This window comes from Nipponia nippon, unplaced genomic scaffold, assembly GCF_047370975.1.
Source record: "Nipponia nippon isolate SJK-2023a ecotype South Korea unplaced genomic scaffold, ASM4737097v1 scaffold_1, whole genome shotgun sequence".
Taxonomy (NCBI): Eukaryota; Metazoa; Chordata; class Aves; order Pelecaniformes; family Threskiornithidae; genus Nipponia; species Nipponia nippon.
The window spans coordinates 1,380,800-1,408,550 of NW_028262290.1; the positions used below are offsets into that span (position 1 = coordinate 1,380,800).

Genomic DNA, 27,751 nt, shown 5'->3' on the forward strand with positions numbered 1-27,751 from the left:
GGGGGGAGGGCTGCGCTGTGAGCGCGGCGCGTTGTCTCCCTCCGCGCCGCCGTTCTTCCCCTCCCCCCCCCCGCCCCCGGCACGCGTGGTCCGCGCCGCCCCCACAACCCCCCGCGCGTCGCTCCCCGCCTCCCTTTGCCTGGTGGAGGCCGAGCGGAGCGGAGCCGCCTGCGGCCTGGCCGGGCCCAGCGCTGCCGGTGAGTGCTGCTGCTCCCCTTCACCGGCCCGCCGGGAGGGCTCCCCGCTCCGTGGGGGTCCTTCATCCCACCCCCGCGGGCCTCGGGAATGGGAGTTCCCCCTGTTCTCTCACAGCCCTGGGGTGGGAGCCCCTCATGATCTGTGAGGCCCTTTCCTCTTCAGGGGCCAGGAGAAGGGGTTGTGGGGGCTCCTCATGATCCGTGGGGTCCCTTTTTCCTCTCACAGTCCCCAGGAAAGAGGTTATGATCACTCCCCTGTTATCTGTGGGGTCCTTTCTTGCTCATAGGCCGGGGAAGGGGGTTTTGGGGGTACCTCGTTACCAGTGAGGCCCCTTCCCTCATAGTGGCGGGAAGGGGAGAGTTGTGGGGGATCCTTAATAAACGTGGGAGTCTCCTTCCCTCTTACAGCCTCAGAGAAGGGAGGTTGTGGGGTTCCCCCATCATTTGTGTGGTCCCTTCATGGCCTGGGGAATGGGGGTGGGTGCCCCCCTGGAGTCCTGAGGGAGAAAGCTTAGGGTGCCCTTGCTCTTTGGGATTACTTTTCCCCGCTCTTACGTCCCAGGGAATAGTGTGGTGATACACCCCCCATCCTCCCTGTAATCTCTTAGGTCCCTCTTCTCTGGGAAGGGGGTTGTTGGAGGCCCACCCATTCCCTGTGGGGTCTCTTCTTCCCTCAGACCCCAGAAAAAGGAGGTTGGGGGGGGACCCTCATTATCTGTGAGATCCCCTTTTCCCCTCTTAGGCCTTGGGAAGGGTGGTTACAGGGTTCTCCCCTCTTTTTGGGGTCGCTTCCCCTTCGCAGGCTCGAGGTAGGTGGTTGCAAGAGCACCCTGTTAGAGGTGTAAGGGCTGGGTGGGCCGATGCTGGAGGTCTCCCTAAACCTGTGCACCTTTTGGGACAGGTTCCCTCTCTTTTGGGGGGTGCTGATTGTGGGGATACCCCTGCTATGTGGAGCCTCATCCCTTCAAGTCTCAGGGTCAGTGCGATTCCTGCCTTGGGAGGGAGGGGATTTTAGGGGACCCCTTGTCCCCAGCAGCTCCGAGTGCCTTGGGGGGTCTGCTTTTTTCCCCGTTTCTCATCTTGGCAAGGGTTTCTTGTCGAGTCACCTACTGCAAAGGGAAACTGGAGCTGCTGCCCTGGCACAGAGCAGCTGGCAGCCCTCTGTAACTGAAGCAGTGGCCTGATCCAGCCCATGGCCCAGCACCCTTAGGTGCCTCCCCGAACCTGGTGTGGAGCTGGGAGCCCTGTAATGTCAGGGGCCTCCCCGTTGCTCTGTAGGTTCACCTGGCCTCTGCTCATCTCACCTCTCCATCTCCTGGTGTTCCCAACCCCTCCGTAACCTTGGCAGTGCCTCCGGCAGCCCGTCTTGCTTTTTCTGCTTTTCCTTTTTGTTTCAACGACAGCTCACTCGGGAGGTATCCGTTTCAAAACTATATTTGGGGAATGGGCAGAGCCGGGGAGGAGTGGTTGTGCGGAGGCTGCTAATGTGCTCTCTGGGGGGTTGTGAAGGATTACAGCGGTAGCTGAAGTTGCTGAGGCTGCCACAGTCTGACATTCCTCCCCTCCTCCCCTCCCGGTGTTCACTGAAATCAATATGGATTTGTCCTTTCATGTCTAGATCATCGATGTTTTGGAATCGATCGTAATCTGATGTTCACAATCCTGTCGTGCTCGGTATGGAGGAGAAAATAACTTTGCTTGGCTGTATAGCTGTAATTCTTTCCTCTCCTTTTCTAGGTGTGCCCTCTTTCTGCCTGACCTTGCAGGTATGCCTTTTTTCTTTTCACCCAAGCTGTTTGTTTTCAACTACTTTGCCTTTTTTTTTTTTTGTGAAGGTGACTTCTTCCCTGTCTTTCTCTACTGCTGATTTCCCATGGCCTTGATTATCTCTTCATTAGCAATCAGCAGCCTTGTTGCTTGGAGTGAAGAGTCGCATTTTTAGGTGATCGAGGTTGGGAGTCGTTGTCGTTTCCCTGGCTAAAGGTTAGTGTGGAGCTTTGTATCATAGCAGAGGTGATGAAGGCCGGTCCCTCTCCTGACTCTGTGTCCTGTTGCTTTGAGCCACCGTGAGCTGGGGGAGAACCAATTTAGGGAGTTAAACCAGCAGAAGAGCAATACTACACAAGCGTTAATATTTTCTTTTGCTTTAGCTGCCTGTATTGACTCAGTGCCAGCGCTAGTGTTGAGGAGGGGGTGGATTTGCTCTCTTCAGCTGCAAGAGGCCATCAGACCCTCTGGTGTGAAACCAGTCTCAGTTCTTTTAACTCTGAATCACCAAAAAGAAAAAAGTGGGAGGCGGGGCAGGGTTGATGCTTTTCCTTTGCTGTTGAGCAGGTAGGTATGAGGCAGCTGTGTCTAAATGGGGCCCAAATGCCTGGCTGAAATGGCTCTCGCTTTTGTGCAGGACTGCAGCAGTAGCAGTTTTGGGAAGAGGAGAAGCATTTCACTAGGAAGGCGTCGGCGGTGCAGATGTTTTGAGTGTGGCATAGACCAGGTGCCAGCCTGAGGCTGTAGAAAGGAACAGACTGGTGCCTGTTGGACCTTCTTGCTCTTCTCTCTGCTCTGTCTCTGACACCAAATGGGTCCTTTCTGGGTTTTCTGGCGTTTATTTTTCTTGCTGCTGCTGGGGTGAGTGTTCAGGAGCTTCTGGTGGAGCGGCTGATGTGACATGCGATAGGACAGGAGCACTAAATATATAACCATGTTGGCCTGGTCAAAATCGGCTGTGCCAGGGCACGTAAGCAAATATGCAGACGGAGGATTGGGACAGAATCTCCTGTAGTGAGAACCCATCAGTGCTGGGCTGGGGGAAGCGCAAGCGGTGTTGGCTTGGACCTGCAGAAATCAGGACTTTCCTGCCTAACTTTTAGGGCTGCGTCCATGGGGTGTTTTTGGAGTCAAACCACAGCAAGCTGCCCTGCGTCTCTGTCATCCCGTGTCCCCCCCGGTGCCACCTGATGCCCATGTTTTGATGCCTTCTCTGAAGAAGGGAGTTAAATTGTGACTGTAATCCTGCCCTCTTGGTTATGGTTTGCAGAAAGCAGCTGTCATGTCCCTCCAGCAATCAGTGACGGATGAGATTTGCTGCTCTTGCTTGTCTAAAGATACTTTTTCAAGACTATCGGAAATATTTTAAGCCACATCAAACTGTGAAATTATTTCTGGGAGAGCTAATTTCAAACTGTGGTGCTGCCTGACTTGCTGTGCCTTGTTGGGAGCTGACAGGTCAGCCTGGCACACAGCTGAAATGAAAATCACGGTTCAGTTCCAGAGCAAGAAATTGTGTGGGGCCTGATGGAATTTAGGTCTCTGGGAGGCTGTGAGAAACTCATTTATAACCTGACTTCCCCCCAAAAAACCCCACATTTATTTTATAGGCCTCTCAAGTCAGGAGAAATGTAACTTTCTCATGGACAGAAGAGAAAGAGCAGCTTTCATTAAACTGATAAAAGGAGTTGACTTAACTTTCTTTTTTTGGCCTCAGCCTTGGGGTAATTTATTGTATGCTTTTGTTTTACTGACTTTTTAAAAAGTAGCTAGACTTAAGGGGATAATGCAGCCAAATAGCTGAAGTCCAAAGCTTATTTTGGATTTACAGAACAACAATAGAGAGCTTTTCATTGCCTATTTTTAACTTTATGCATTTCCCTGCAGCGCTGGAAGCACAGCACACATTTGTTCTGGCTTGAAATACCCAGGAAGCGGTGACAAGACAACACCAAGCCCAAAGCTCTGAAGCAGTAGCTATGATTAAGAAAATCTTCTTTCAGGTTTTAGTAAGCCCTTTTTAATGGTCCATGGGAGGCCTAAACATTGACCTGTGATTTTTTTTTTTTTGTTACTTGGGAGTATTTGATTATTTGCATTGATAAATATTTGCCTGTGGCTTTATGCTTTGTAAAACACCTGACAGGTTGTCTGCACTGTCACTGGAAAAGCAAAGTTGTCCTGGGTACGCAGGAGCCGGTCTCTGGTGCGGGCAGTAAGAGCCCTTCTTACATTTTTCTACTCATCTCACAGATTTGTGTTTCTTAAACACTTTTCACAAAGTTTGCTGCCTCTGTCTCAAAGTATTAATTTATCTTCGTGCTAAAAAAAATGCTAGTTAAATGAAAAACTGCTTCACTTCTGAAAGATGTTACTAGGCAGCGGATGAATGTGGTTTCAGGAGTGGTTTGAGCGAGAGACCTGAGCTGCCAGCTTGGTTCTGAGTGTGTGCAGACTGATGGGTTTCTAATTCAGCTCTAGTTTCTGTGCTCTAATTTTTGCTAGCGGACAGTGTTCATAAAACCATAGCATGTTCTTTTAATTGTAAAACTCTCTGTTTGAGGAGGTGAAGCAACACCAGGTGGAAAACATTGGAACAACCGTGCAGGCTGTGGTTTGGTGTGGAGGTAAATCTTAGCTGCCTCAGACCAGGCTGCGAGCAGCGTGGCGTCCGGTGCAGGCTCTTAAAAAGTCCAAGTCAGTTTAAATTTCTCCCCAAACCTCTGAAGAGGTGAATTTGTCCTTCCGGACTTCGTCAGATCAGGTATCCTCCCTTCACTCTTGGTACTGTGCTTTGGCAGACTTGGCTGAAGCTGGATCATGAGCTCGTGTCTTGGCTGGAGTAAATTTGTATGCTGGGAGAACTGGTAGTGCTCTGGTCTGGTGTTAATGGTCTGCAGCTCATGTCTCATCAGGCTGTCTGCACTAGCTCAGGTGACGGTTTGTGTAATGAAAATCCTTTTATATGCCTTTTCCCAAGTTCCTCTGGGAAAACTTAGGAACACAGGGTAGAAATGACTTTTTTTTATTTCAATTTTTGCTTGTGTTTGTAAACTTCATTGAAAATCTAATCTTTATCATAACCGAACCTAAGGTTTGGCCCCTCGTGGAAACAAATAGGTGCTGCAAGTATCTTGGACTTGATTTTGGAAAAATGGCATTGCTGCTTGTTGTGGTAAATTCCCTTTATGAAGATTTTCCCTGGTAATAATCTTCATTAAAAAAAACAGAACTTGAATTCCTTTGAGCCAGGTTTGGTGGGAAATACTTGTGGTCACTTTGGCTTGGGGGTTTGTGTTGCTTCCTTGCAGAAATACCCTTTTTTTACATGGAATGTTGAATTGGTGACATAAGAAGCTGTGTCTCGTCAGGCTTCGTAAGTGTAGCCTCAGAGGTATGGCTCTTAAAGTCTTAAACTCTACCGCAGATGTTCACATGTTGTATTGATGCTTTTCCTGAAAAATGAGTCGGCTGAGTATTGGGGCGAACGTTTTATTTCTGTCTCATTCATAGAATGTTGTACTGATCGCTAACTTCTGGTAGACATAGCTACAATTGTGTAAATTCATCATCTGATGTTACAATTGTTACATTTTCAGAATTCTTCCAAGTATTTGCTATATTGGTGTTTAGTGACCTGAACCTGAGGGACCAGAGCTTCCCTTTTGCACCAGCTGATCGTATTGGTCTGGCAGGTTGGGAGCCTCTCTGGCTGATTCCCTGTCGTGATGGGTAGATCCTTTTGGATATGTATATTTTTTGGCTTGTTATTTAAAATGCAAAGTAACTGAGTGTATGTGGTGTCGGTTGATGAAGGTAATGTAGTTCTGGAGAGTTAACCAGCTGTAAGTTTAATTAAATGTATTATGTATGGGGGGAGTTAACTGTATGGTAATACACTTGGCTGTTGTCATTCTGTGTCCTTGCTGACTAGCTGCTGCATCTCTAGAACTGGAAGCTTTCTCTAACTTTATCTTTTTTCTTAATGCTATCATAGGAGCTAAAAAAGTAAGTACTCTCTAGTTGTTATGTGGTTTTTGCACTTCCTGGAAAATCAGGGGAATATAGGCACTGATCTGATGTTTCTTACTAGACAGATTATTGCACAGTTTTCTGATTTCCACTGGAAATAAGTGTACCTTTACAGGTTTCTTTATTAAATTCACCTGTGTCTCACATTGATTCAAGACAGTTCTTTGATTTGAGACTCCTGATAGTTGGAGTCCTCAATAATGCACCTCACCCTTGAGCTGAGCGATGTGGGGGCTGCAGCTCCAGTGCTTGAAGCTGTTGGCTTAAAGACTTGAGCAAAATCACCTATAATTAAAAAAAAAAAAAACCCAAAACACTAACCCCCAAATTTTAGTTTTGTTTTTGTCAAACGGTTATGCTCTTTCTATATGAAATGTTAATAGCTGTAATGCAAATTAAATATTTAAAGGTGTGACAGTTTGAGCTGTATTGAGTCATGTCTGGGTTTCTTGTTACACCCTCTAGAGATTCCTCCTGAAATAGTTTTAAGTCATAACCTCAGAATATAACACCTGCATTGGGTTAATGAAGTATTCTCAATAAAGGATCTCCTTGAAGGCTTTATTCCCTTAGACTATGGTTTTTCCTTGGGATAACTCCAATGAATATGAACGTAGAGCCAAAGAGAGCGTGTCAGGCCAACGCAGAAATCTGATGACCTGTTTAGCAGTCTTTATCGACCTAAATAACATAAAAATTCAAATGTATTGCCTTCACCCTTTTGCATGCCTTACCTATGTATTTTCAGCTGTGCGCTTTCCTTTCCCTGTGGATTTTGTGCTGGCAGGTTACTGCCCTAGATCTGGATGGCCGTTACTGTGGAAAGCGTGCGCTGCAAAGCAGCACCTTTGCGCACAACCCTTTTAATTTGCATCATTTAATCCTTTTCCAGTCTGCCAATGCCTGAAATGCAGGTATTGCTCTAGCAGATGGTGCCTTGTCTTTGATGTTACCCTCCAAGAATCCCATTTAAATCTCCTGTAAAGATTATTTTTTTAAGGGGGATGCTGTTTGCCATGTAAGAACATAAAAATATCTTAAATTATTTGTCCAGCAGCCGAGACAATCGGGAGTATGAGGCTGCCTCAATGGTTGGTTTCTTTTTTACAGCAGGAACATATCCTTGTACCTCAACTCGTGCAGGCTCTTTAGTGGCACTGCCATGTCTTTGGTCCGCACGACCTACGTGATGTCATTTTTCACTGCTTGATGAGAACACTGTGCAAGGAGAGCTCGTCCTGATGAGCAAACCTGAGTTACTGCTTGCTCGTGGCATTGCTCCCACCTTGCAATGCGTGTGCTTCCAGCTTGGGTGTTTTTGATGTTGGTGGTAACAAGTAGATTGTTTATTGAAAGCACTGATTTGTGTGTACTAAGAAGTGTTTTATTGCTCCATAACTTGTAAAATGCAAGAGGAGAGTGTAAAGTAAAAGATGTCAAAATAAGTTTCAATTGAAATGTTTTTAGCTGTATCACAGTGTTTTCAGCAGCTGGTGGAGGAGCAGTTTCACAACTCCAGTAAGAAAAAGATCTACTTTTGCTTTTCCTAGTAATTTTTATAATCGAAATATAGTATTACATTGCTTTAATATTTTAAACTATATAAAGTTAAAGTGAAAGTTTAAAAAAGCAAAAGTGTTTACTTGTAATAATAGTTTTTTGTTTTTACTGGTCTGTCAAGCCCCGGACTTGAGGCTTGTAAAATCTTCCAGGAATGGTTGGAACTGCAAGCCATCGACTGAACTCTGGAGGATATTTCAGCTGTATAGGAATTTTACTTGGCAACCTGTCACAGATAAATTTGTAGCTCTAAAACTTGCAGCTGTTGGTAGCTAAAGAGAGAGCTGGCTTACAGGTACTTCATTTCAGAGTTTTGTTTTTTAACTCTAGGGATCTGACCATGTAGTTGTTTGGCAGAGGGGTGATTACCTACTCATTAGATATTTAAGCAGTACAGTAAATTCTGTACTTGAAAAAGTATTTCCTATACCATTTCCAATGATCTACACATATTAGGAGCGGCTTGATTTTTTTCTTTTTTCCTCTGGTAAAGTATGACAAAGGCAGGAAAACACAAAGCAGATGCAATGTTTTTCATTTCAATAGAAGATTTTTTTTTTTTGGTAAGCTAAACAAATCATGAGATCTTCAGCTCTTGGTCAATTTTAATTTGCCAGTAACTGGGGTTTTAAACCAAAACTGAGTCATCGTTTTTCAGTCAGCTCCCTCTGCTGGCTTTCTAGAAGCAAAACACGAATAGGTGTAAGCAGTGACCTCTAAAGATACTCAAGAATTGGGGCGTCTTTTAGCTTGTCTTCCCAAAACAGTGCCTAGTTGAGAATACCTAATGAGTAATTAAGGACTAATCTACTAACTTGGATGAATATCTTATACATGACCAGGCATTTGAACAAAACCTCGTTGTTTTTTTCCTGCCAGTTGTCTTCAAAAGTGAAATTTGAAGTGCTTTCAGTGCCTTTATTTTTAAATAGTAACGTGCAGAATACTTCTCAGAACAGCAGAAGTACTTTAGGAGCAAGGTTATTTTGGCTTCAGAAACTGGATGTGTTTAGGCAGTTTAATTTCTTTGGATGAAAATTTATAACAAAGGAAAAATCGAACTAAATGCTTAGGCTCTTTACCATGAATAATAACGGCATGATAGCTTTGACGTTCTTGTATTACTTAAGATTTTACTGAAGTCTGATGCATGCCCTTGCTTTATTTAGTTTTGTTGCAACTACATTGTTGTGCTTATCTTTTAATGCTGCCACTCTTTGGAAGATGAGGACAAGGAAGCCTCCCTGCCCAGTAGAAAAAGTGTGGGTAGACAAGCACAAATACGATGAAGCAGAGAGACTGCATTACGAAAGAGAAGCGATGCTAGCTGCTGCGGCCCCTGAGGAGTGCCAGGAGGTAGAGGCTGTAAATGGGGTCTGCAATGACGACTCTGTTGAAAGTGAATTCAAGGGAGACCTGAAGAGAGCAAGGAATGGAAAGAAACAAAGGAAACGGAAACGTTCTCCAAAACCCAAAAACATGGCCTCCAAGTTAGACTCTATTTTGACCGGTTTGTTAGCTGACCACGTGTGGTTTGACAAGCCTTTCTATGATCACGCTGAGAACGTGTACAGGAAAAAACTGGTGGATTGTCAGAACGAGGAGGCACCTGAGACTGCATTAACCGCTGAGGAGTCCCCTTTAGTGGCCAGGTCAAAAGCTGTCCAAGATGTTCCGAAGCCAAGGATGCTTTCAGCAGCCCTGTCCTGCTCCCACGGTAGTCTGTCTGCATGTCACCATGTTGTTCAGGATGTCTGGGTCAACAAGTTTGATTTTGATAAGGCCGAGGAGGTGTTTATTGAAAAATCTCAGTTCTTTGTTCCTCCAAATGTCCTAACCATCCCGTCTGTGTGGTCAAACGCTGGCAACGTTGGGCTGAGAACGCCAGATGAGGGCTATGTTACAGCCCTGCCTACCCCTGCTACGCCAAGCTTAGCTCCAGACATCGTTGCCGATTCTGCTTCTTCCTTCGTTACCAGTTTGCCTGGCTCTGTAGACCAGACTGTAAATGGTAAGCCACAGATTTCAAGCTTGCAGGCTCTCATGTCAGAGGTGTGGTTAGAGAAACCTCTCTATGACGATGCTGAGAAGAGCTTCTACGAGAACATGTTTGATGGTCATCCGTCGGGCAAAGTCAGACAGCAGCAACGTGGCTGCCCCGAAGCATCGAAGAACCACCACGAGGACGGGAAGGACCACACCGTTGGAAAGCAAGCGGGCATCGAACACGTGGAGATTGCCACCACCTCTCTGCTTCCCAGTGATGCTGAGCAACCTCCGCCTACCTGCTTTTTTCTGCATGAGGACAGCGAAACTGTGTGGCTTAATAAGCCGACATATGACAGTGCCGAGTCGCGATACTATGCAGCCGAGGCTCTGAAAATGTCAAGAGCAGGAGAGAGTACGGAGACGCAGGAATCCGCAGTAGTAAAACCCTCCCAACCAGCTGCTTATGCTTCAAGCGTACCTGCGCCAGAAACGAAGTAGGAGAAGTTTATTCTGGGGTAACACTCACACATGCAAAACTGCCGGGTCAGGATTGAGCTGAAAGAATTTGCATGTGTAGAAGATGGGCGTCTTTTGTGTCCGCAGGACCGAGCGTGCGTGCGGCTGTAGGGAGACGCTGCTCCTGAGCTAGGGAGCCTGTTCGTGGGCAGGGGAACTGGGGGAGACTTGTTCAAGGAACCCCCTTTCTCCTGGTGAATGCTGGTGGCTAAAGGTGGTATTTGTGTGGTGCCAGAGGTTAAGCATTTAAAGTCAGGGCTGGTAAGTGAGCTAAGGTTTGACTCCCTCTTTAGATGGGGGAAGCCTGGGGTGATGCCCCTTTCTCTGTTCCTACTACATACAAAAAGCCATAAAAGTGAGAAGTTGGAGGGAGTAACCACGTGTTTTAAACAGGCCTGCAGAGGATGCAGTGCTTCATCTTTGAATTTGAGAAATTAGTGGTGGTTATTTGCTGTGTATTTCTGTTAAAAATAGCACAAGGTCCTTCAGAGGAGCGGTTACCCCAGTTCTCCTGCAGAGCACGTAGGCTGGTCATTGACCTCTGCAAGCCATGACTACATTTGAGCATCCCTACTAGCATCCAGCTTGAAGAAGGCTTGGGGATGACAGTGAAATACAATTTAGGGTGTCAGTCTGGTGTGAGCATGTCCTATATTTGCTTCATTGTGGGAGAAGGTCGCCTTTCTAATTTGTTCGACCATTTGGTCTGGAAGCTGCTGTTAATTTTGGGATAGGGCTAGCTGGATTACAGCTTACCTGATGTGCAGAGGTAGCTGGGCAGGAAGAGTGTGTTCTCAAATTGTACATGACCTTCATGTTTGTAACTTGCAGTTATAAATCAGTTTGCAGAAAAACGTTTAAAGGCTTCTTTTTCAGTCCTGGATGAGGTGCGGTATGATACCGTGCTTTTATGTATGACTGCTTGAACCAGGGCTGTAACGCCCTGGGAGCCTGTCCGAAGGCCAGTGCTTAGATGTTATTTTGCAGTGACTGATGTTCTTAGGAAAAAAAAAAAAGGCTCTTGGAGCCTTTGGAGTGTCAGTCCTTATTTCTGACACTTTTGATCCTTGAGTTTCTTAGGATTTGTGGGAAAGTTTTAAGATCTTCATGTCAAGTTGACACCGAGGGTTACAGACAAGCTTTAGAGCACCCATGCCTTTCACCCTGTCCTATTTGGGATAATTTTCTCTTTAGTTGGACAAAACTAGATATTTGGTTGTGCCTTTCACCCTTCCCCAAGGGTGTCCTTGTAAAATATGTGGCATAAGTTTGTCTGTAACTGGGATTCTCTATTAACGATACTGGTTGGCAGCTCAAGCAGGGTCTTGGAGGGTTGAGTGTTGGGAATGGCTTCAATGCAGAGGACCTGTGGTGGCCTCTGGTCTCTTCTGAAGGGGTAGATGAGAAGGGTGCTTGTTTTACAAAAGTCTCATCTGTTGGCTTCCACGGAAATGTTTTACTGGAGAGCTGTGGGGTTTTGAGCTGGTAAGGAAAGGATTTGCGGGTTGCTCTTAGTTGCTCTCTCTGCGTTGTGTGGTGGAACCTGGTAACGGTGTGGTTTCGTTGTGATGCTCTATCCCTGCTCTCCCCACCTCCTGTAGCTGTCCCCTGGCTTGAAATAAGGGCACATCCTCTTCTCTTACTGTTGCAAGGGCTCCATCATTTCCCTTCAAGTTAAGGAATTAAACCTTTGGAAGCTGCTGCTCTGAAGAAAAACAGCAGCATTTCACAGCAGCGTTAGGATGTTTAATGCTCCTCCTCCCTGTAGTGCCAGGTGTCTGTTCCTTGCAAGTGTTGCATTGCTGATGATTTTAATTTCTAAACGGTTGCAGCAGCTTCCAAAAGGGCATGTGTGCGGTTACCTGCGGTGCCGTTGTCATTTGCGTGTGTATCCGAATTCCTGGAAGCTGGTCGGTGTCAGGCAGTATGCTGTGCCGGGCTGTTCCTTACAGGAGGATTCGGTGGTGCACCTAGTGAAGCATGGGGTGACCAGGTAGAGACGTGTCCTGCCGAAGACAGCCAACAGTTGCTGTCAACGCAGTTGAGTCGTGTTCAAGGAAGACGGAAACGCGTTGAAATGTGTGAGCTGCAGCGTCAGGAATTGCCTGTCGCATACAGAGTGCTCCCTCGTTGGCATGCGTGGCACGGGCTGCTTGGAGCCGCGTATTCTTCAGTCTTTGGTTTCACCGTGGCCAGGCGTCTTAAGAATTAAAAGCATTATTCCCTTTTTGATTCTCATACACAAGACATCTTTCTTAGCAGCGCGTGTCTAGTGTGATCTAGCAAATCCTGCTCTGAAAGCTTTTTTTGTGGAAGAAGGTCCAGATCAGCTGATTTGTTCTGTCCCCACTTGGTGTCCCGTCACTAAATGCAGGTCAGGCCAGGCAGACGGGTGGGTGATTAGGCTGCCCTGCTTTCTTAATAGGATCCCATTTACTTAAAGCTTTCCACTGGAGGGGAAACCACCAGAGAGCTGCAGGCACAGCTCCGTGGGGGAAGAAAACGCTCTTCTGACAAGCTCATTGCAAGCTGTTAAGTACTTCTAGGAACTTACTTTGGGTTTTCTTTTTTTCCTTTCTGCAGAAAAATGGCAGTCGACTACTTTTTGCATGAGAAGATCTGGTTTGAGAAATACAAGTATGACGATGCTGAGAGAAGATACTATGAGCAGATGAACGGGCCAGTTGGCAGCTCTTCCCACCAGCAGGTAACACTTGTTCTCAGGTGGGGTTTAGCAGGGTGCTGGAGCTTTAAGAACTAGTACAGAGCAGGCGAAAGGACACGATCCATCTGGATGTACGCTTCCGTATTATTTCCACTCTGGGTGCTGTTTTTTCCAAGTGTGAGAGTCTTCTCTGGAGCTCTCTAAGCCTACCCCCCGTTATGACCCCTTTTGTCTTTTCAAAAATCTTCTGTGGACTCGGAAGAATTCTTCCCGTACAACCAGTGTACTGGGAGATCAGACACCCTTGTAACAACAGACAAACCAGTTATAGGTTGCAGCAGTTAATCTTTTCAGGCTGCTGTGGCAGGGCACGAATGCTCTCTGCAATCTAACGGGGACACAGTTTGAGCTGTAAGCCCCGAGAGCTGCGGTTCTGTTGGCTGGGCGGTACGCTGGGCGAACAATTGCCCTGTCCCCGTTCAGCCAGGGAAGACGCTGTTTTGCCGCGGTTCTGAAGCAGCTAAGCTTTCCTTGGCAAGGGATGTATCGGGTATATATGAGATGCTTGATGTTTGAAGAGAGGCACCGTGGCTCCAAAGAGACCAGGAATTATATTCCTCTCTTTGTACTCCTTGAAATATTCAGTGTGCTCCTGCAGAAGACTGCATCGCAGTACTGGTGAGTTGGGGGAAGCATGGTGCTGCTGCAGCGCACCTGAGCTGAAGTAGTTCAAGCTTAAATATTAGCCCGAAATTATTATTATTTAAAGGTACAGAGCTGTTGTAACCTCTTCCTGCCACGTAAAGAGCTGTTAACTGCTTATGCATTTGGTTGGTTATGTAGAAAGCTGCTTAAAGTTTTAAATGGCTGTCTTGCAAGTGTTTAAGGGGAAGCTTTTTGCTTAAGTAATAGCTTCTAGTCACACTGTCTGTTCCTGCTGCCCATGCTAGTATAGTGGTGGCACAGCACCTAGGACGTGCATAAAAATAGAAGCTATAGATAAGCGCTCGAAGTAGATGTTCAAGTGCAAACCTCTGCAGTGCTCTTAGAAGAATTATTTTGTGCCACGTAAGGAGCTTCCAGTGAAGAAGTTCTGCCTTTGAGAGGTGGTGTGAAGGCTCTGGGGGAGATTCTGCAGCAGTTTATCAGCCACTTCTCTGTTAAGGAAAAAGATCCACGCTCCTTAAAACCTTGGCTTCTGGGCAGTTTCATGTCTCGGATTTTGCTTGTGGGGTTGCAGTCTGGGAGAGGCAAGGAGTGAATGGATCACGGAAACTGAATTGGTGCCCTAGGAAGGGAATCTTCAAATCCAGGCTAAGGCTTGGCAGCAGGAGCGTGGGGGGGTGGAAAAAAAACTTGTGCTGCTGTACTCTGGGTCATACCTCTCTGGATAGAAGACTTCGGTTAGGGCTGTCACTTCTTGCCTGAATACAATGACAGGTAATTCCGTGACAAAGAGCTGCCTAACCATAGATCTCCAAGGAGTCCTGAAGTGACTCCAGCCCTCTGCCTGGCTGGCAGCTGTCCAAACTGTTCAGGGTAATAATAAAGAATTTAAGAGCTCTTCACTGGATGATCTTCTGGACACGGGGCCTGATGGGACCAGGGATTGCAGTCGGTGCTACTTGATTTAGAACCAATCCTCCTTGCAGCTAAGTTTGCAATACTTGCTGAATCATTGGAAGGAACCCTCCCCTACTCTTACCCTCTCTTTTTTTTTTTAACTTCCCTGACCAGTTTCCCATGTTTCATATTTTTTAAAAAAAATCTTGGTTCTTTCTGCACTGTTTGCAGGAGAACGGAGCCAGCACGATCCTACGCGACATTGCCAGAGCCAGGGAGAATATCCAGAAATCGCTGGCCGGAGTGAGTACCCAAGCTCTCTCACCAGCTGGCTACCCGCAACCATTTTTAGCTGTGGTGCATCTCACAGAACTTCGCTGTGACCACTTCATAGATTGTGTGGCTTCTTATTTTGAAGTTAGAGGAGAAGACTAAGGTGTGCAGCGCTGTGTACCACCAGCATAGCTCCATCCGATCAAGAGCACCCTTGCTACTAGACTGCATGCTGCTTACCTGCTTGCTAGCCTGCAGTGCTTTTTAAAACTAACTGGATTTGGGTTGAAAGTCTCCTGCTGTGCATTTCTTTACTTTTTCTGCTGGTGGAATGCTAGAGTTTGTTCCCACAAGTCTTATCTAACAAGTCACTGTTCAAATAACCTTGCTGAGTAGCAAAGCACTGAGCTGCCAGCAGGAGGATGTCTGTCTCTCTCGGGGTACACTGGGCTGCCACCTTCTCTTTCCTGTTTTGCTTTCAGTTAGGGTATGTGCAAAAAAATGGTATCTTCCATCTGCTGCATCGAGGGAATTCAGCTTGGCTACTAGCTCTGAGTCTGGACCATCCCGTAGAAGTTCAGTCACCTCCTTTCTGGAGGTATTTTTGTGCTGATATGTAGAGACAGCACTGTTAAAACTCTTAATTTTTCAATAGGAAGCTGAGTTCTTAAACTAATACGTGGACTGGTTTCATGAGTGAAGAAAACTCACGGAATACAGCCCGTGTATCTTGATTTCTTACCTCTGCAGTGGGACTACTACATACCTGCGCATACCTTCCATCTGAGGGTATCCATCCTTTATCTGTGTTGATTTGGCCTCATAACTCCCTCTTGGGGTATTTAACACCCTCAGTTTCTATCTAGAGCAGCACAATCACAGGGAATCGAGCCTTTCTCAAGGGGAATATTTCATATTCCTCCTTACCACAAGCAGAAAGGAGCCATACATTTGGGGTGAATGCGAAGGAGTTTGGCTAATTGCTTTCCCCGTGGCGGTCTCACTGGGCCTGTTGAAGTCGACACTACAAAAGCAGCTTCTGCAACCGCTCACGTGAGCAATCCAAGATACTCCGTACTGCGCTGGAAACTTGGAAGTGGATGTGGGAAGAGCAGGGCAAATTTGATGAAAGGACAGTGGGAAAGAGTTAAATTTGCTTTGGTTAGATTCAGTGGTCCTGAATACAGCGTGGGAATCAATGGAAAGTTGGGACATCTTAGTAATACTAAAAACAAACCAAAACATGTTGAGGAGGAGAATACTTGGAAGTTTTCTGATGCTAGTTTCTTCCTTCAGCATCAGGATTTCAGCCAACAGCTTAGGGAAGATTTTCCTGAACTGGCTCATTTAAGTTCAGATCTGAAGTAACATGTTTGGGCTCTCAGTAGAGACTATCAGCCCCTGTCGAAGACTTTTAGTTTGGACTTTAGTAAGGCAAATATGTGGAGAAATAGCCCCCGTCCCAGACAGGGATGGAGAACTTTTTGCACAGTGTTAAAAATGACTTTGGAAAGACATTTTGAAACGGAGTGAGGTCTCTAGCATCAGCTTCTTCCTCCAGGACCTGCCTCCTTCAGGAGCAGAGGCTGGATGTGGTGAGGAGGGGCAGGAAACCCAAATACAAATCACCTGGTGGTGCTGCTGGTCTACCCTGAAGGCATATTCTCATCTTGCTGAATGGTCTGTGGTTTGCCAAAGATGAGTTTCTTGCCCTGGCCTGTGACTCCTGTTAGAGAGCTTCTTTATGTGAGAAGCACGTGAGTTTGGATTGTCCAGATCCTGTCACGGGGAAGACTGGGAGAACTGGGAAAGCACCAGACCAAAGCTAGAACAGAAATGTGAGAATATAAAGTCCTTTGCACCCCTGTGACACTTGTTGGCGTTAGTGCTGAATAGAAAAAATTCATCTGCTGGATTTTTTTCTTCCTGTGAAGAAAGCTTGGTGGGCTTGAGGATTTAAGGTCAGGACTGAGCCATAGGGCCTTAAAACTGGAATCTGGGGTGGTGCAAAAAGTGGACTGAGACTGCAGTGAAGGCTTGAAGGAAAAGCATTGTGTTACTGCATGACTATTGGGGAAAGCATTGTGCACCCTGATCTGCCTTGCTCTCAGGGGCACGCCGTGGTGATTTAACCTATAGCTGCCATCCCGCTCTCAAAGGATGCGGTTGCTTGGATAAGCAGAGCACGTGGCAGCAGTGACCTCCTTACTGTTTTGTAGTCCCGTTTTACGAATCATGCCTTACCCTGGCTTATGTGATGCCCCGGAGAGCTCACCTTTTCAATTTTTCCACACATTGCCCTGGAACCTGAAGCGATAAACCACGGTTGGCTCTTCTGTGCTAACGTGTGAGTTAAAAAGACGGAGCTGTTGAGAAACGAGTCTGAAACATCAGCTTTTGTAGCTTGCATTTCTGAAGGATCATCATTGGTCTCGGACAGCTGTGCCATAGAGCAGGCTTGACTTTAGAACATGCTTAAACTTTGGTTTTTTGTTTCAGAAAGTCAAATTTATACTGTCTGATCTACAGCACAATAGCGAAGCGTGTTTTTGTAGTCAGGATTTAGTCTTTCATTCCACCTGAACGTGCAGAGTTATCGTCAGGTGTCTGAAGATGTAGCAAGTGAAGACTTGGTTTGTATAAGATGGGAAGATGGAAGATCAGTGCCTTCCTTTTGCTGTGAAATTCAGCCAAGGCCGTTTTCAGATCTGCTTCAGCTGGATAGTGGTGTTCTGAAATGTGTGAATGAGCATTAGAAGGGTCGAGGCAGTGGTTTGTACCTCCCGAAGGAGGGTACAAAGCTCGGATGCTGGAAACATTTGTTTGCACATACCTTTCATCCCGCTTTGCATGGTCATCTCTGCTCTAAACAATCTTTCCGGTTGACGTCTGCTCGATCGCTAATGCTTTCCTAGATATAAAGTGGTTAACGTGTGCAGTACTGCAGCTGGTGGTGTTGAGACCGCAGGTGGTGAGAGATTTTACAGCTGGGGACCTGAGGCACGGAAAGGATTGACTTGCCTGAGATCATGAGCAAGTCCAACAGAGCGGGTGACTGAACTCTCACTTCCTACACCCTCCCCGGGGGCCGTAACGAAAGGGATGTCACTGGGTAGGTGGCCGGTGTGGGAATCTGAAGCTCTGTTATTCCGCTCTCTGCCCAAGCTGCTCCTTACAAAGCCTCCGTATTTGTGCATTTCCTGCGTGTGGGTTTCAAATAAGAAAAACTCCCAGAAAAACGTCTGATCTTGCTAAAGTGTTTGGAGACCACATTCAGAAGCGCATCTGTGTGCAGGGAACGGTCACACCTTCTGTAAGAAACCAGCCAGGATCCATCCTGCTGGTCTGAAGTGGGGGAAAGCTGCTTCTACTTCTTCAGCATCATTTCCCCGCAGTTCAGTTTTGTGTATCAGACCACGGCTAAATTTTCTAGGTTTCCAGAGCTCCCCTGAGGGGAAAGGTGTTGTACCTCTGCATGCGCAAAATAGGTTTATTTTTTTGTATGAAGCTATGAGTGCTTTGTGAGCTCTGGACCAGAAAACCTACACATCTGTAACCGCGCTTGTAAAATCTGCGTGCTCTTCTTTGTAACTGGTTAACTCAAATGAAGGGAAAAGGGTTGATAACCTCCGGATACTTCTTGTAGCGAGGGAAGTGCCAGCTTTCCAGCTGTGTCCGTTGGCTGGGCCTGACATCCCAAGGGAAAAGATTTTACCTGTAGTTGTCCAGACGGATTTTTTTCAGCTGATACGGAGAAGTGTAACCCTTGCCAACTTTTTCTTCTTCGTTAGTCAGTGTCTCTGACTTTCAAAGTATGTTTTAGTCAAACTTTAGAGAGGTACAGATGTTGAAAGGCCGCTGAGGCTAGATTCTGTTTTCTACCCTTCATAAGCAAGAAGTCCCAGGGTTTTAATTTGCTTGGATGATTAAATTTGTATACTGTCCTTGGTGTGGTTCCAGGCTTGCTGAGTGCTTCTGCTGTGCAAAATATTTTGAATAGGTTGCAGCACTGGTCAGTGTATCACTAATGTGAGTTCAGCACAAAAGCTATGGCTTAAGCTTAGAAAAAATAAACGTTTTAAGAGCTCCGTCGATGAGACGGTGCGTGGGAAGTGGCTGAAGTGATGCTCTGGAACTCTCCACCTTCGGGATTTTGAATTACTCTCCTTGATAAAATTCACAAACACTTGTGTCGAGCTTCCTCTTGGCACAGTTGAGTCAGAAGAGGAAATAGTGCTTGGTTGTGCAGAGGAAAAAACACGCTCTGGGTAGGGTGTAGCTTAGGTTGGTGGCCCCATCACTAAAAGCTTGAAAAATCCTCACCTCGGAGGAAAGCCCACAGTCTCCTAAAGGCAACTTTTCCACAATTTCTGAAAGTGTGGCTTGACCACCTCCCAAAATTGGGAACTTGGTTCAGCATTTTGCCTCTTCTACCGTGCTTTACACAGGTTACAGGTTCCCAAAGGATGGCTGGCCTGGTTTGTGAAGACTTTTAATCTCTTGTTTGCTCAAGCTCGGGGCAGGCAACCCTCTCTTCTCACCAGCAAGAGATGGCTGTGCTCAGGCTCACCCTGCCCTGGGGTTGCCCAGGACTAACAAGTAATGCCTGAATTCCACAGGGTGGTGATTGAAATGCTGCGTCTGTGAGCCCCCTTCGCGTTGTAAACCCCCCTTTGAAACAGGCGTGAAAAATACAGCGCAGAGGAGCAAGTGAATCCTGGTTTAGGATTAGCTTAGCATATGCAAAATGCTGAATCCGTTCGTCCAGGTGCACAACACCGAACTACTCACATCAATTTTGTGGGTGTTTAACCTGTAGGTGCATCCAGGTTGTTAATCGATCTTGCCATTTCTGCGGAGACCTCAGTAGCAACTTACAGCTGAGAAATCCCGGAGGTGAGACGGCTTCCCACAGAGCCACCCAGATATCTGCTGCAGCTCCTCCGGCGCCTGTGCTACCTGTATTACCGCATGCTGATGGGCAGGCGCATCCTTAAATGCCCCACCAAGAATGCTGACTCTCCTCTGGCCTTCATTATCTGTTATTTGCAACCTTAACGTCGTCTCACCTGCGGGCTCGATGCAAGCTGGCAAAGGAAGGGTGAAAAGGGAAGGAGTTTGTGCATCGTAGACCTCTGCTTTGCGCGGTGCCCTGGGTGCTACACAAAGCTTTACAAACAGCACCTGACGGCAATATACAGCTAGGTTTGTATCCTAGTATTTTGTACTACTCAAAAGGTCTGTTGAAATAACAAAACGTCGTTTTTCCATGCTCTTCCTTGTTGAGAACAGCTTCACGCAGAGGAGAGTGTTTCAGAGTCCTCTCACCTTGCTCTTGCAAGCTGCAGCTACAGTGGTTTTGGGGAAAACGGCCGTGATTTTCTCCAACTCTTCCCCTAAATGACACAACCACACAAGGCTGACAGGTTTGTCTTGAGCTGGAGGCCTCCTGCCAAGCTGTAGATGTTTTTCCTGTGGGACTACAGGGAGGAGCAGCGCTGAGCTATTCCGTGTGAGGCTCCAGGATGGCAGATCAGTATCAAGGTAGCTGGAACTGCCTCAATTTAGATTTCTCATTTTTGAGGGCTTATTACTAACAGGAAAGAAATGTGGAGGCATGACGGGCTTCTGTGGAAAATGTTTCCACTAAACCTGAGAGCCAGGGTGTAAAAGCGGGCTGTTCCGCAGCACCGAATAGCCGTAGCCGTCTTGCAGCGTCTTGAACATCCACGCTTGTGCGCAGGACAGCCAGTTGGCAGGGCAAGCGCAGAGCCTGCTGAAACGCTTCATCCTTTGGCTGGAAAACGTGACTGGGGCTTCAAAGTGCCAAATATCTGTGGTGCTTGCTGCTTAGCTGAATCAGCAGGCTGCTTTTGGGGGGAAAAAACCCAGCTGTGTATCTCTTTGCAGGTGACACAGCGCCCGTGTTTGATCATGAGTCAAAGCAAGAAGTGCTTTTTCAAGGGGAGGGGATGGATGTGACTATTGCCAGAATTTACTTTTCATTGAATTAACTTTAGACCTTGGCCCCGATGGTGTAACTAGAACAGGAAGAGGTCAGGCAACGAGTTCATCTGAGGTTTAATTTTTGTGTAAGGCTAGGGCTAGCCTGGTGTGATGAGCCCACCGTGGCTAGCAGCCTCCGTTCTGGTGGTGCACGTGAGGATGGAAGCCCATGCAGGGGTCTCATCAGGTTGTTAGTGCAGACTGGCGTTGCGTTGCTTTACTCCTCCCTAGGAGAGATGCTTTAGTGGTAACTGGGGACTTGTTAAGAGTCTTTAACTTTGCATGTGCTTCTGCATCTGTCAGGTATTAGATTTTATCTGAAGAGAGGAGAGCGAGCAGAGACCGCGGTGCGTGCCGCAGTAGTGCACGCACCTGCTTCACCTCTGATTTTACAGATGGGGAGATGGCGGAGCCCATGCTCTGGACATCTCGATCCCGTTCTGCCACCCAGCTGCGTGACCTTGCTGCGGGCACTGAGGTGTTTAACAAGAAGATGGCAGAGTTTGTGGATAAACGTTTCTGTGCGGGCTTTGTTCGGTGTGTAGTTGGCGTGAGGCTGTATCTCGTTGCTTGACGATTTGTCTTGCATGTGGATCTGCTTCCTGCACTTGGACTGCATCTTCCAGCATGACTGAAATCCTTTTCTATCTTCCGTGTTGAACCAAACGCCCCCCAAACCTTTTGCCCTTTGCAGCAGAAGACAGTTCCTCGTAGCAAAGAAGCTCCTTCTGCCCGTCACAAGAGGCAGTCAGGCCGCTCAACTGTAAGTCACCTGTGCACGGATGGAGCTGGTTGTGTGATTTGCGAGGACGTTGTAGGGCAAGGACAGCCCTTTCTTGGAGAGGTGGATCAAGTTCTTCCTTACGATGAGAAGCGTTTGTCCTTTGGCAGGTGGTCGGAGCTCACTCTGTGTAACAGGATCTTTAGCAGGGCGTTTAGGTCTCGCAGCTTGGTGTCTGGGGACTGCGGATCTGCATTCGCGTTCCTGAGCCTGCATCCACTGCAAAGGCTGCGTTGGAGACTGATTTTTTCTGGTGCTTTTGACCTCTTTTTTTTGGGGGGGGGTGGGTGGAGAAGGGTCTCTTTTGACCTTCCCGCTGGGAGCAGCTTGCACTGCTCCATGTGTCTCCCAGGGCCTGGCATCTCCCAGACCTGCTTTCCGTGTGCCATGTATTCCTCATCTTAACCCCTCTCTCCATCTTAAGTGACTGCTGAGATCTTGGAAGCAGGTCAGCTGCAACAGAGAAGCACGTTATAATTACGTGCAGGGTCCACTTGAAAGAGTATAAATTATTTTCTCTATTGCTGTATTCAGTTATAAATGCCACTTAAAGTGTGAAGGCCTGTTATTTTCTTTCCCTTTGCCAATTTGAATTTATAGGTAAGGGCCTCCTTAAAAGAAATGACAGCTCTTTTTTGCTGTTGAAACAAATACTTTTGAAGCTGGATCGGTATAATTGCTCCCTCAGGATGTGTTAAAGTACGTTTAAGTTGTTTTGAGAGGAATTAAAGGCTGGACCGGGGAAGGTGAGAGCATAGAAACGTCGGGATCTCTTTCCAGCTTTCGCAGTGACTCGCTGTGGGACGTTAGGCAGGTCGCTTCTGTGCCTCCCTTTGTAAGAGGAGACCAGTTGCCCCATTTAAGGGGTGTAGCATGAAACTTTTGAAAACTTTGTGTGTGTTTAGTGTCCGTCTGTGATCCGAGACCGCGGAGAATGACTTTATCCTTTGCTCATCAGTGCCAGCTGCCATTTCTCAAGATAAGTTCCATGCTTCATTCTGTAGAGCTAGTATATTCTTTTTAGAAAGCCTTTAGAGAAAATGTCCTTGTTCTTAGATTAGCTCTCAAATTTTCTTCTTCCCTGAAGGCATGACTCTGCTTTGCTTCACTGAACCACTGAGCTTGGGAGCAGGTGAACAGATTTTTCATCTCGGTTTTCCTTGTTGCAGAGTGCAAGCACAACCTCTTCTGGGCCTGCTGGTGACCAAAATGAACTCCTTTCCAGAATTTCTCACCTGGAGGTAGAAAATCAAAACCTTCGCAGTGGTAAGTAGGAGAATCTTTTGGCACGAAAGCAAAACTGGCTGGGGTCCTGCTTCTCTGGGGTGTATCCCTTACTGACTTTGTCTGTTGCCAGGTGAGCACATGCCAGTGTCTTGATCAGAGCTTTGCAGGCTTCCCTCTGACTGGGGCAACTGGTGTTTTTAAAGCCCACTTTGAGCAGAAGTAAATTTGTCCTGACTTGAGAGCTGATGCAGATCCTATAAGATAAAGTTTTTTGGTTTTTTTTTCTCCCCCTTCTCGCAGTTGTTGCAGACCTTCAGATGGCCATCTTCAAGTTGGAAAGCCGCCTGAATGCTCTGGAAAAGTCATCTACCTCCCACCAGCCCTCACCGGTTCCTCCAACCCAGGTGAGCCTTGGCAAAGTGCTGTTCCTGAATGCTTCACAGTCACAAAGTGCTGGGTTATTTCTGTCCTCTCCTGGCTGAAGGTGAAGAGATGCTCATAGTTAGGATGAGTTTGCTGCAGGTTTTCCAGCAGTGTTGGCAGCTGCCTTGTCGTCTTTGAATGATGACCACCACACATCAAGTGCAAGGTCCTGCACCTGGGTAGGGGCAATCCCTGGTATCAGCACAGGCTGGGAGATGAAGGGATGGAGAGCAGCCCTGAGGAGAAGGACTGGGGGTACTGGGGGATGAAAAATGGGACGTGAGCCAGCAATGTGCGCTCGCAGCCCAGAAAGCCAAGCGTATCCTGGGCCGCATCCAGAGCAGCGTGGGCAGCGGGGCGAGGGAGGGGATTCTGCCCCTCTGCTCTGATGTCCTCAGACCCCCCTGCAGCCCTGCCTCCAGCTCGCGGGTCCCCAGCACCAGACAGACATGGACCTGTTGGAGCGGGGCCAGAGGAGGCCACGGAAATGGTCCGAGGGCTGGAACCCCTCTGCTATGGAGAAAGGCTGGGAGAGTTGGGGTTGTGCAGCCTGGGGAAGAGAAGGCTGCGGGGAGACCTTCTTGTGGCCTGTCAGTGCTTAAAGGGGGCTGGTAAGAAAGATGGGGACAGACTTTTTAGTGGGGCCTGCAGTGACAGGAGAAGGGGTGATGGTTTTCAACTGAAAGAGGGGAGATTCAGACTAGATATAAGGAAGAAAGTTTTTACGCTGAGGGTGGTGAGACACTGGCCCAGGTTGCCCAGAGAGGTGGTAGAGGCCCCATCCCTGCAAACATTCAAGGCCAGGCTGGACGGGGCTGTGAGCAACCTGATTTGGTTGAAGATGTCCCTGCCCATGGCAGGGGGGATGGATGAGATGGCCTTTAAATGTCCCTTCCATCCCAAAGCATTCTATTATCTTTCCCAAAAAGTGTGTGTAGAGAGGAGTGTTCTGCCCTAAAACCAGCAAAGAAGCTACGTTAGAGATTTCAGCTAGGGAGAGCTGGTGCAGATCTGTGGAGGTTTGGAGTTTATATATACTCGATTAGCATTTAGCCCACGGTGCTGCGAGTTTCTTAGCACACACCAGGTAAAATGCCACTTTAGTAGAATAGATCAGCTGAGTTGGTGACTCTTTTTAACAAATGTCTCCTGTAAGAATGTATTTAATTTAAGAGAAAACTCTCTGGGAGCTGAATGCGTGGCACCAATTTGATCGAGTCTTGTTGTAGGGTGGCAGATGTGCTACCAGTGGTGCTGGTGGGCTCTGCAGTTACTCTGTGGACTGCGTAGGCCCCTCCTCAAGCTAGGCGAAGCTGCTTGGTTGCGTTCCCAGCTGCTGTCCCGCTCAGACTCTTACGGTCTGGCTATCCTGAGCCCTTAGGAGAAGGATCAGCTCTTGGCTACCTGGTGGTTTTTGCTCTAGGAATATAAGTACGGCCATGCTGGGCCAGTTCAAAGGTCCAACTGGTCGAATATCCTGTTTTGATGGCCAATAGCTGATTTTTCACACAAATCACGTGGTGTGGGCCATGTTCGTTGCCTTGAGTAATGTAGACTCCTGTTCCTGAGCTTCTCCTGAGTGCTGCTCTGATTCAACTTCAGGTTAATCTTCTCCCCTTTTTCCTTAATGCAAACTTGAATTCTTCGCCCCAATGAAGAAAGTGGAACCCTTCAGCGTTCCCTCCAAGAAAGTGGAGCTCCCATCTGCTTCACCGGCAAAAAAAGCTCAACCAGCTGCCGCAGAGGAAGATGATGATGATGACATCGACCTTTTTGGTAGTGATGATGAAGAGGAAGACCAAGAGGCTGCCAAAGTCCGGGAGGAGAGACTGCGTCAGTACGCAGAGAAGAAGGCCAAGAAACCGGGTCTTATTGCCAAGTCTTCTATCCTTCTGGATGTGAAGCCAGTGAGTAACTGAAGCGGGGGAGCTCCTGAGTGCTGCAGGAGGCCGTAAATCACCTCGCTCGCGCATCCGAGCGGGTTGGTGACGATCGGACCTGCAGATTTCCAAAGGAGGGGTCAGAGTGAGGTGGGATATTGCAGCTGGGATCTGAAGGCTTTGCGCTGCTGCCCTGTTCCTCGCACCAAGCGCGGGCTCTTAGCCGAGGTTCCCCTCACCAGGACTAGCCTTTTTCTTTGAAGAAAAGAGAGATAATAAATGCCCTAAAAATGGGAATAAACCTCTCTTTGTCAAACTGTTATGGTAGAACAAAAACTCTGGGCTGGCTAGTGCTCCGAGAGATGTCCTGGGTAAAAGTCACTTGAAAGTGAGCACTCCAAAGCGGTCGTGTTGCTGCAGGAAGAATCCCCCTTGTATCTGCGGTGCGTGTAGGTAGAACCGAAACGCCACGCTGTGCAGCATGGCTGCAAAGTCAGATTTAGCTTGGCTAACCCATCGGCTAATTCTGGTGAAAATAGTAGCCAAGAAAGGGCAGCTTGGATCAGCTGAAATGTACTGAGAGGAGTGGGGTTGAATTTTAAGTCCCGCGTCTTGGGGCTAATGGTGATCTCGAGGAAAACACTGAAGTTTATACTTGATGTTTTTTCCAGTGGGACGATGAGACTGACATGGCGAAGATGGAGGAGTGTGTCCGGTCCATCCACATGGACGGGCTGGTGTGGGGAGCCTCCAAGCTGGTCCCAGTAGGCTATGGTATTAAGAAGCTCCAAATCCAGTGTGTGGTGGAGGATGACAAAGTCGGGACAGACATCCTGGAGGAGGAGATCACCAAGTTTGAAGACTACGTAAGTCTTTCAGCGAGCTGGGTGATGCCTGACCCGTGCGGGGTCATTTTTAACTAAGGTTCATTTGCAGATTTTGACAAAATTGGATTTTTAAAAGAAAACCACATGGAATGGATGGTGTCTGCTTGCTGAGACACTTGTAGAGTATGTTTGAATATATTTTTTTAAGGCTGGCTGATGCAGGTATTTTGCAGAGCTGTTTTGCGTCCAGCCCCCACCAACTGTTACTTTGGGGAACCCCTGCTTTTACAGTACCAAGGTAGACACACAAATCATAGAATCATAGAATCGTTTAGGTTGGAAAAGACCCCTAAGATCGAGTCCAGCCGTTAACCCAGCACTGCCAAGGCCACCACTAAACCATGGCCCTAAGCACCACATCTCCCCGGGTTTTAAATCCCCCCAGGGATGGGGACTCAGCCCCTGCCCTGGGCAGCCTGGGCCAGGGCCTGACAGCCCTTTGGGGGAAGAAGTTTTTCCCAATACCCAACCCAACCCTGCCCTGGCGCAGCTTGAGGCCGTTCCCTCTCGTCCCATCGCTTGTTCCTGGGGAGAAGAGACCGACCCCCCCGGCTCCAGCCTCCTTTCGGGCAGTTGCAGAGAGCGATGAGGGCTCCCCTCAGCCTCCTCTTCTCCAGGCTGAGCCCCCCCAGCTCCCCCAGCCGCTCCTCCCCAGCCTTGGGCTCCAGCCCCTGCCCCAGCCTCGCTGCCCTGCTCTGGCCACGCTCCAGCCCCTCCATGGCCGCCTTGGGGTGAGGGGCCCAGCGCTGAGCACAGCATTCGAGGGGCGGCCTCCCCAGTGCCCAGCACAGGGGGACGATCCCTGCCCTGCTCCTGCTGGCCACACCATTCCTGATACAGGCCAGGATGCCACTGGCCCTCTTGGCCACCTGGGCACACTGCTGGCTCATGTTCAGCCGGCTGTCAGCCAACACCCCCAGGTCTTTTCCCGCCAGGCAGCTCCCAGCCGCTCCTCCCCACGCCTGCAGCGGTGCCTGGGGTTGTTGTGCCCCAAGTGCAGGACCTGGCCCTGAGCCCTGTTAAATCCCATACAGTTGGCCCTGGCCCAAGTTTAACCTTGTGGCTGGGGCTGGAGGAGATGTCTCCATCCCCATCCTTCCTCCTTCCATGGAAATGGGAGCGGGAGCTCCAGCCCTGTGCCGGGTAACGTGCAGGCTCTGTAACGCTCCCAGTCTCGCTGTTGGGAGAGCAGCAGGCCAGGTACCTGTTTTTATTGATCTTCTTTGCCTACTCTTTTGCTTATATTTAGAATAAATCAGGAACTTTTAATTAAGAAATTCTTAATATGATGTTCTTTGTAGGCTGGACTGGCTAAAGATTTGTGCCGTAACGAGGACAGTGCTGTTGTGACTGATGTTGCTAGAAATATTAAATAACGGTCCCTAAAGGTCCTCTTACCACAGCCGGGAGCTGGCCTAAGAGACCTGGGCCACACTTGATCTGTTTGGGCGTTGCTAGTGCATGCTGTGAAGAAATCCCTGATGCGAGTGCTTTCTCTGTTTTAAATGTCTGAAAAGAAAACGCCTTGGTGACCTCTGGGTGCTGCTTTTGTTCTCTTTCAGGTGCAAAGCGTTGACATTGCTGCTTTTAACAAGATCTAGAAGGAAAACTGTATCCCCTCTGAAACTGTAACTAATAAAGATCAGGATTGGGAGTGCAGATCGGGTGATGTTTTTCCTCTGCCAAGTGCAACGTCTCCAGCGTGATGGGTTGTGAGACTTTGGGGTATTTCCCTTGTTCCCTTCATAAAAGGAGAGGCTTTGAGACGGGGGTGACCTGTGGTTCTGGGCTGGAAGGAAGGTCTGAGCGGCATCCTGTCCCAGTAGCCTGCGCTGAGGGTGTTTGCGCCCACCTTTCCCAAGGTAGAGACCCCAGTCAGAAAAAAAAAAAAAAAAAACCAAAAAAAACAAAAAAACCCAAAAAAACCCAAAACAAAACAACAAAAAAAAAAAACGACAGGACGAATCACCAGGAAACATTCAGCC

General features: G+C 47.9%; 1 protein-coding gene across 8 annotated transcripts; it reads left to right on the top strand.

Annotated features, from left to right (window-relative positions):
* The first annotated feature begins 51 nt into the window (after window positions 1–51).
* EEF1D (eukaryotic translation elongation factor 1 delta) lies at window positions 52–27,425 on the top strand. Of its 8 annotated transcripts, none has more exons than XM_087737112.1 (10): window positions 71–197; window positions 1,935–1,963; window positions 12,645–12,768; window positions 14,521–14,592; window positions 21,263–21,331; window positions 22,519–22,615; window positions 22,877–22,980; window positions 24,658–24,906; window positions 25,551–25,745; window positions 27,329–27,425. In XM_087737112.1, the coding sequence occupies exons 3-10, from the start codon at window positions 12,649–12,651 to the stop codon at window positions 27,365–27,367; spliced, it is 945 nt and encodes a 314-aa protein (XP_087593238.1). In that variant the 5' UTR covers window positions 71–197; window positions 1,935–1,963; window positions 12,645–12,648; the 3' UTR covers window positions 27,368–27,425. The 8 variants fall into 8 exon arrangements, with proteins under 8 accessions (XP_087593169.1, XP_087593381.1, XP_087593238.1 ...); XM_087736833.1 differs by lacking the exons at window positions 71–197; window positions 1,935–1,963 and adding exons at window positions 7,724–7,851; window positions 8,781–10,039; XM_087737043.1 differs by lacking the exon at window positions 1,935–1,963 and having other exon boundaries at window positions 52–197.
* The last annotated feature ends 326 nt before the right edge of the window (window positions 27,426–27,751 follow it).

Excerpts from the sequence above, each read along its gene's own strand:
- EEF1D (XM_087736833.1), top strand. The coding sequence starts at position 8,781 with ATGAGGACAAGGAAGCCTCCCTGCCCAGTAGAAAAAGTGTGGGTAGAC. Across the intron at positions 21,332-22,518 it reads GGCAGTCAGGCCGCTCAACT|AGTGCAAGCACAACCTCTTC; the intron begins GTAAGTCACCTG and ends TCCTTGTTGCAG. Across the intron at positions 25,746-27,328 it reads TCACCAAGTTTGAAGACTAC|GTGCAAAGCGTTGACATTGC; the intron begins GTAAGTCTTTCA and ends GTTCTCTTTCAG.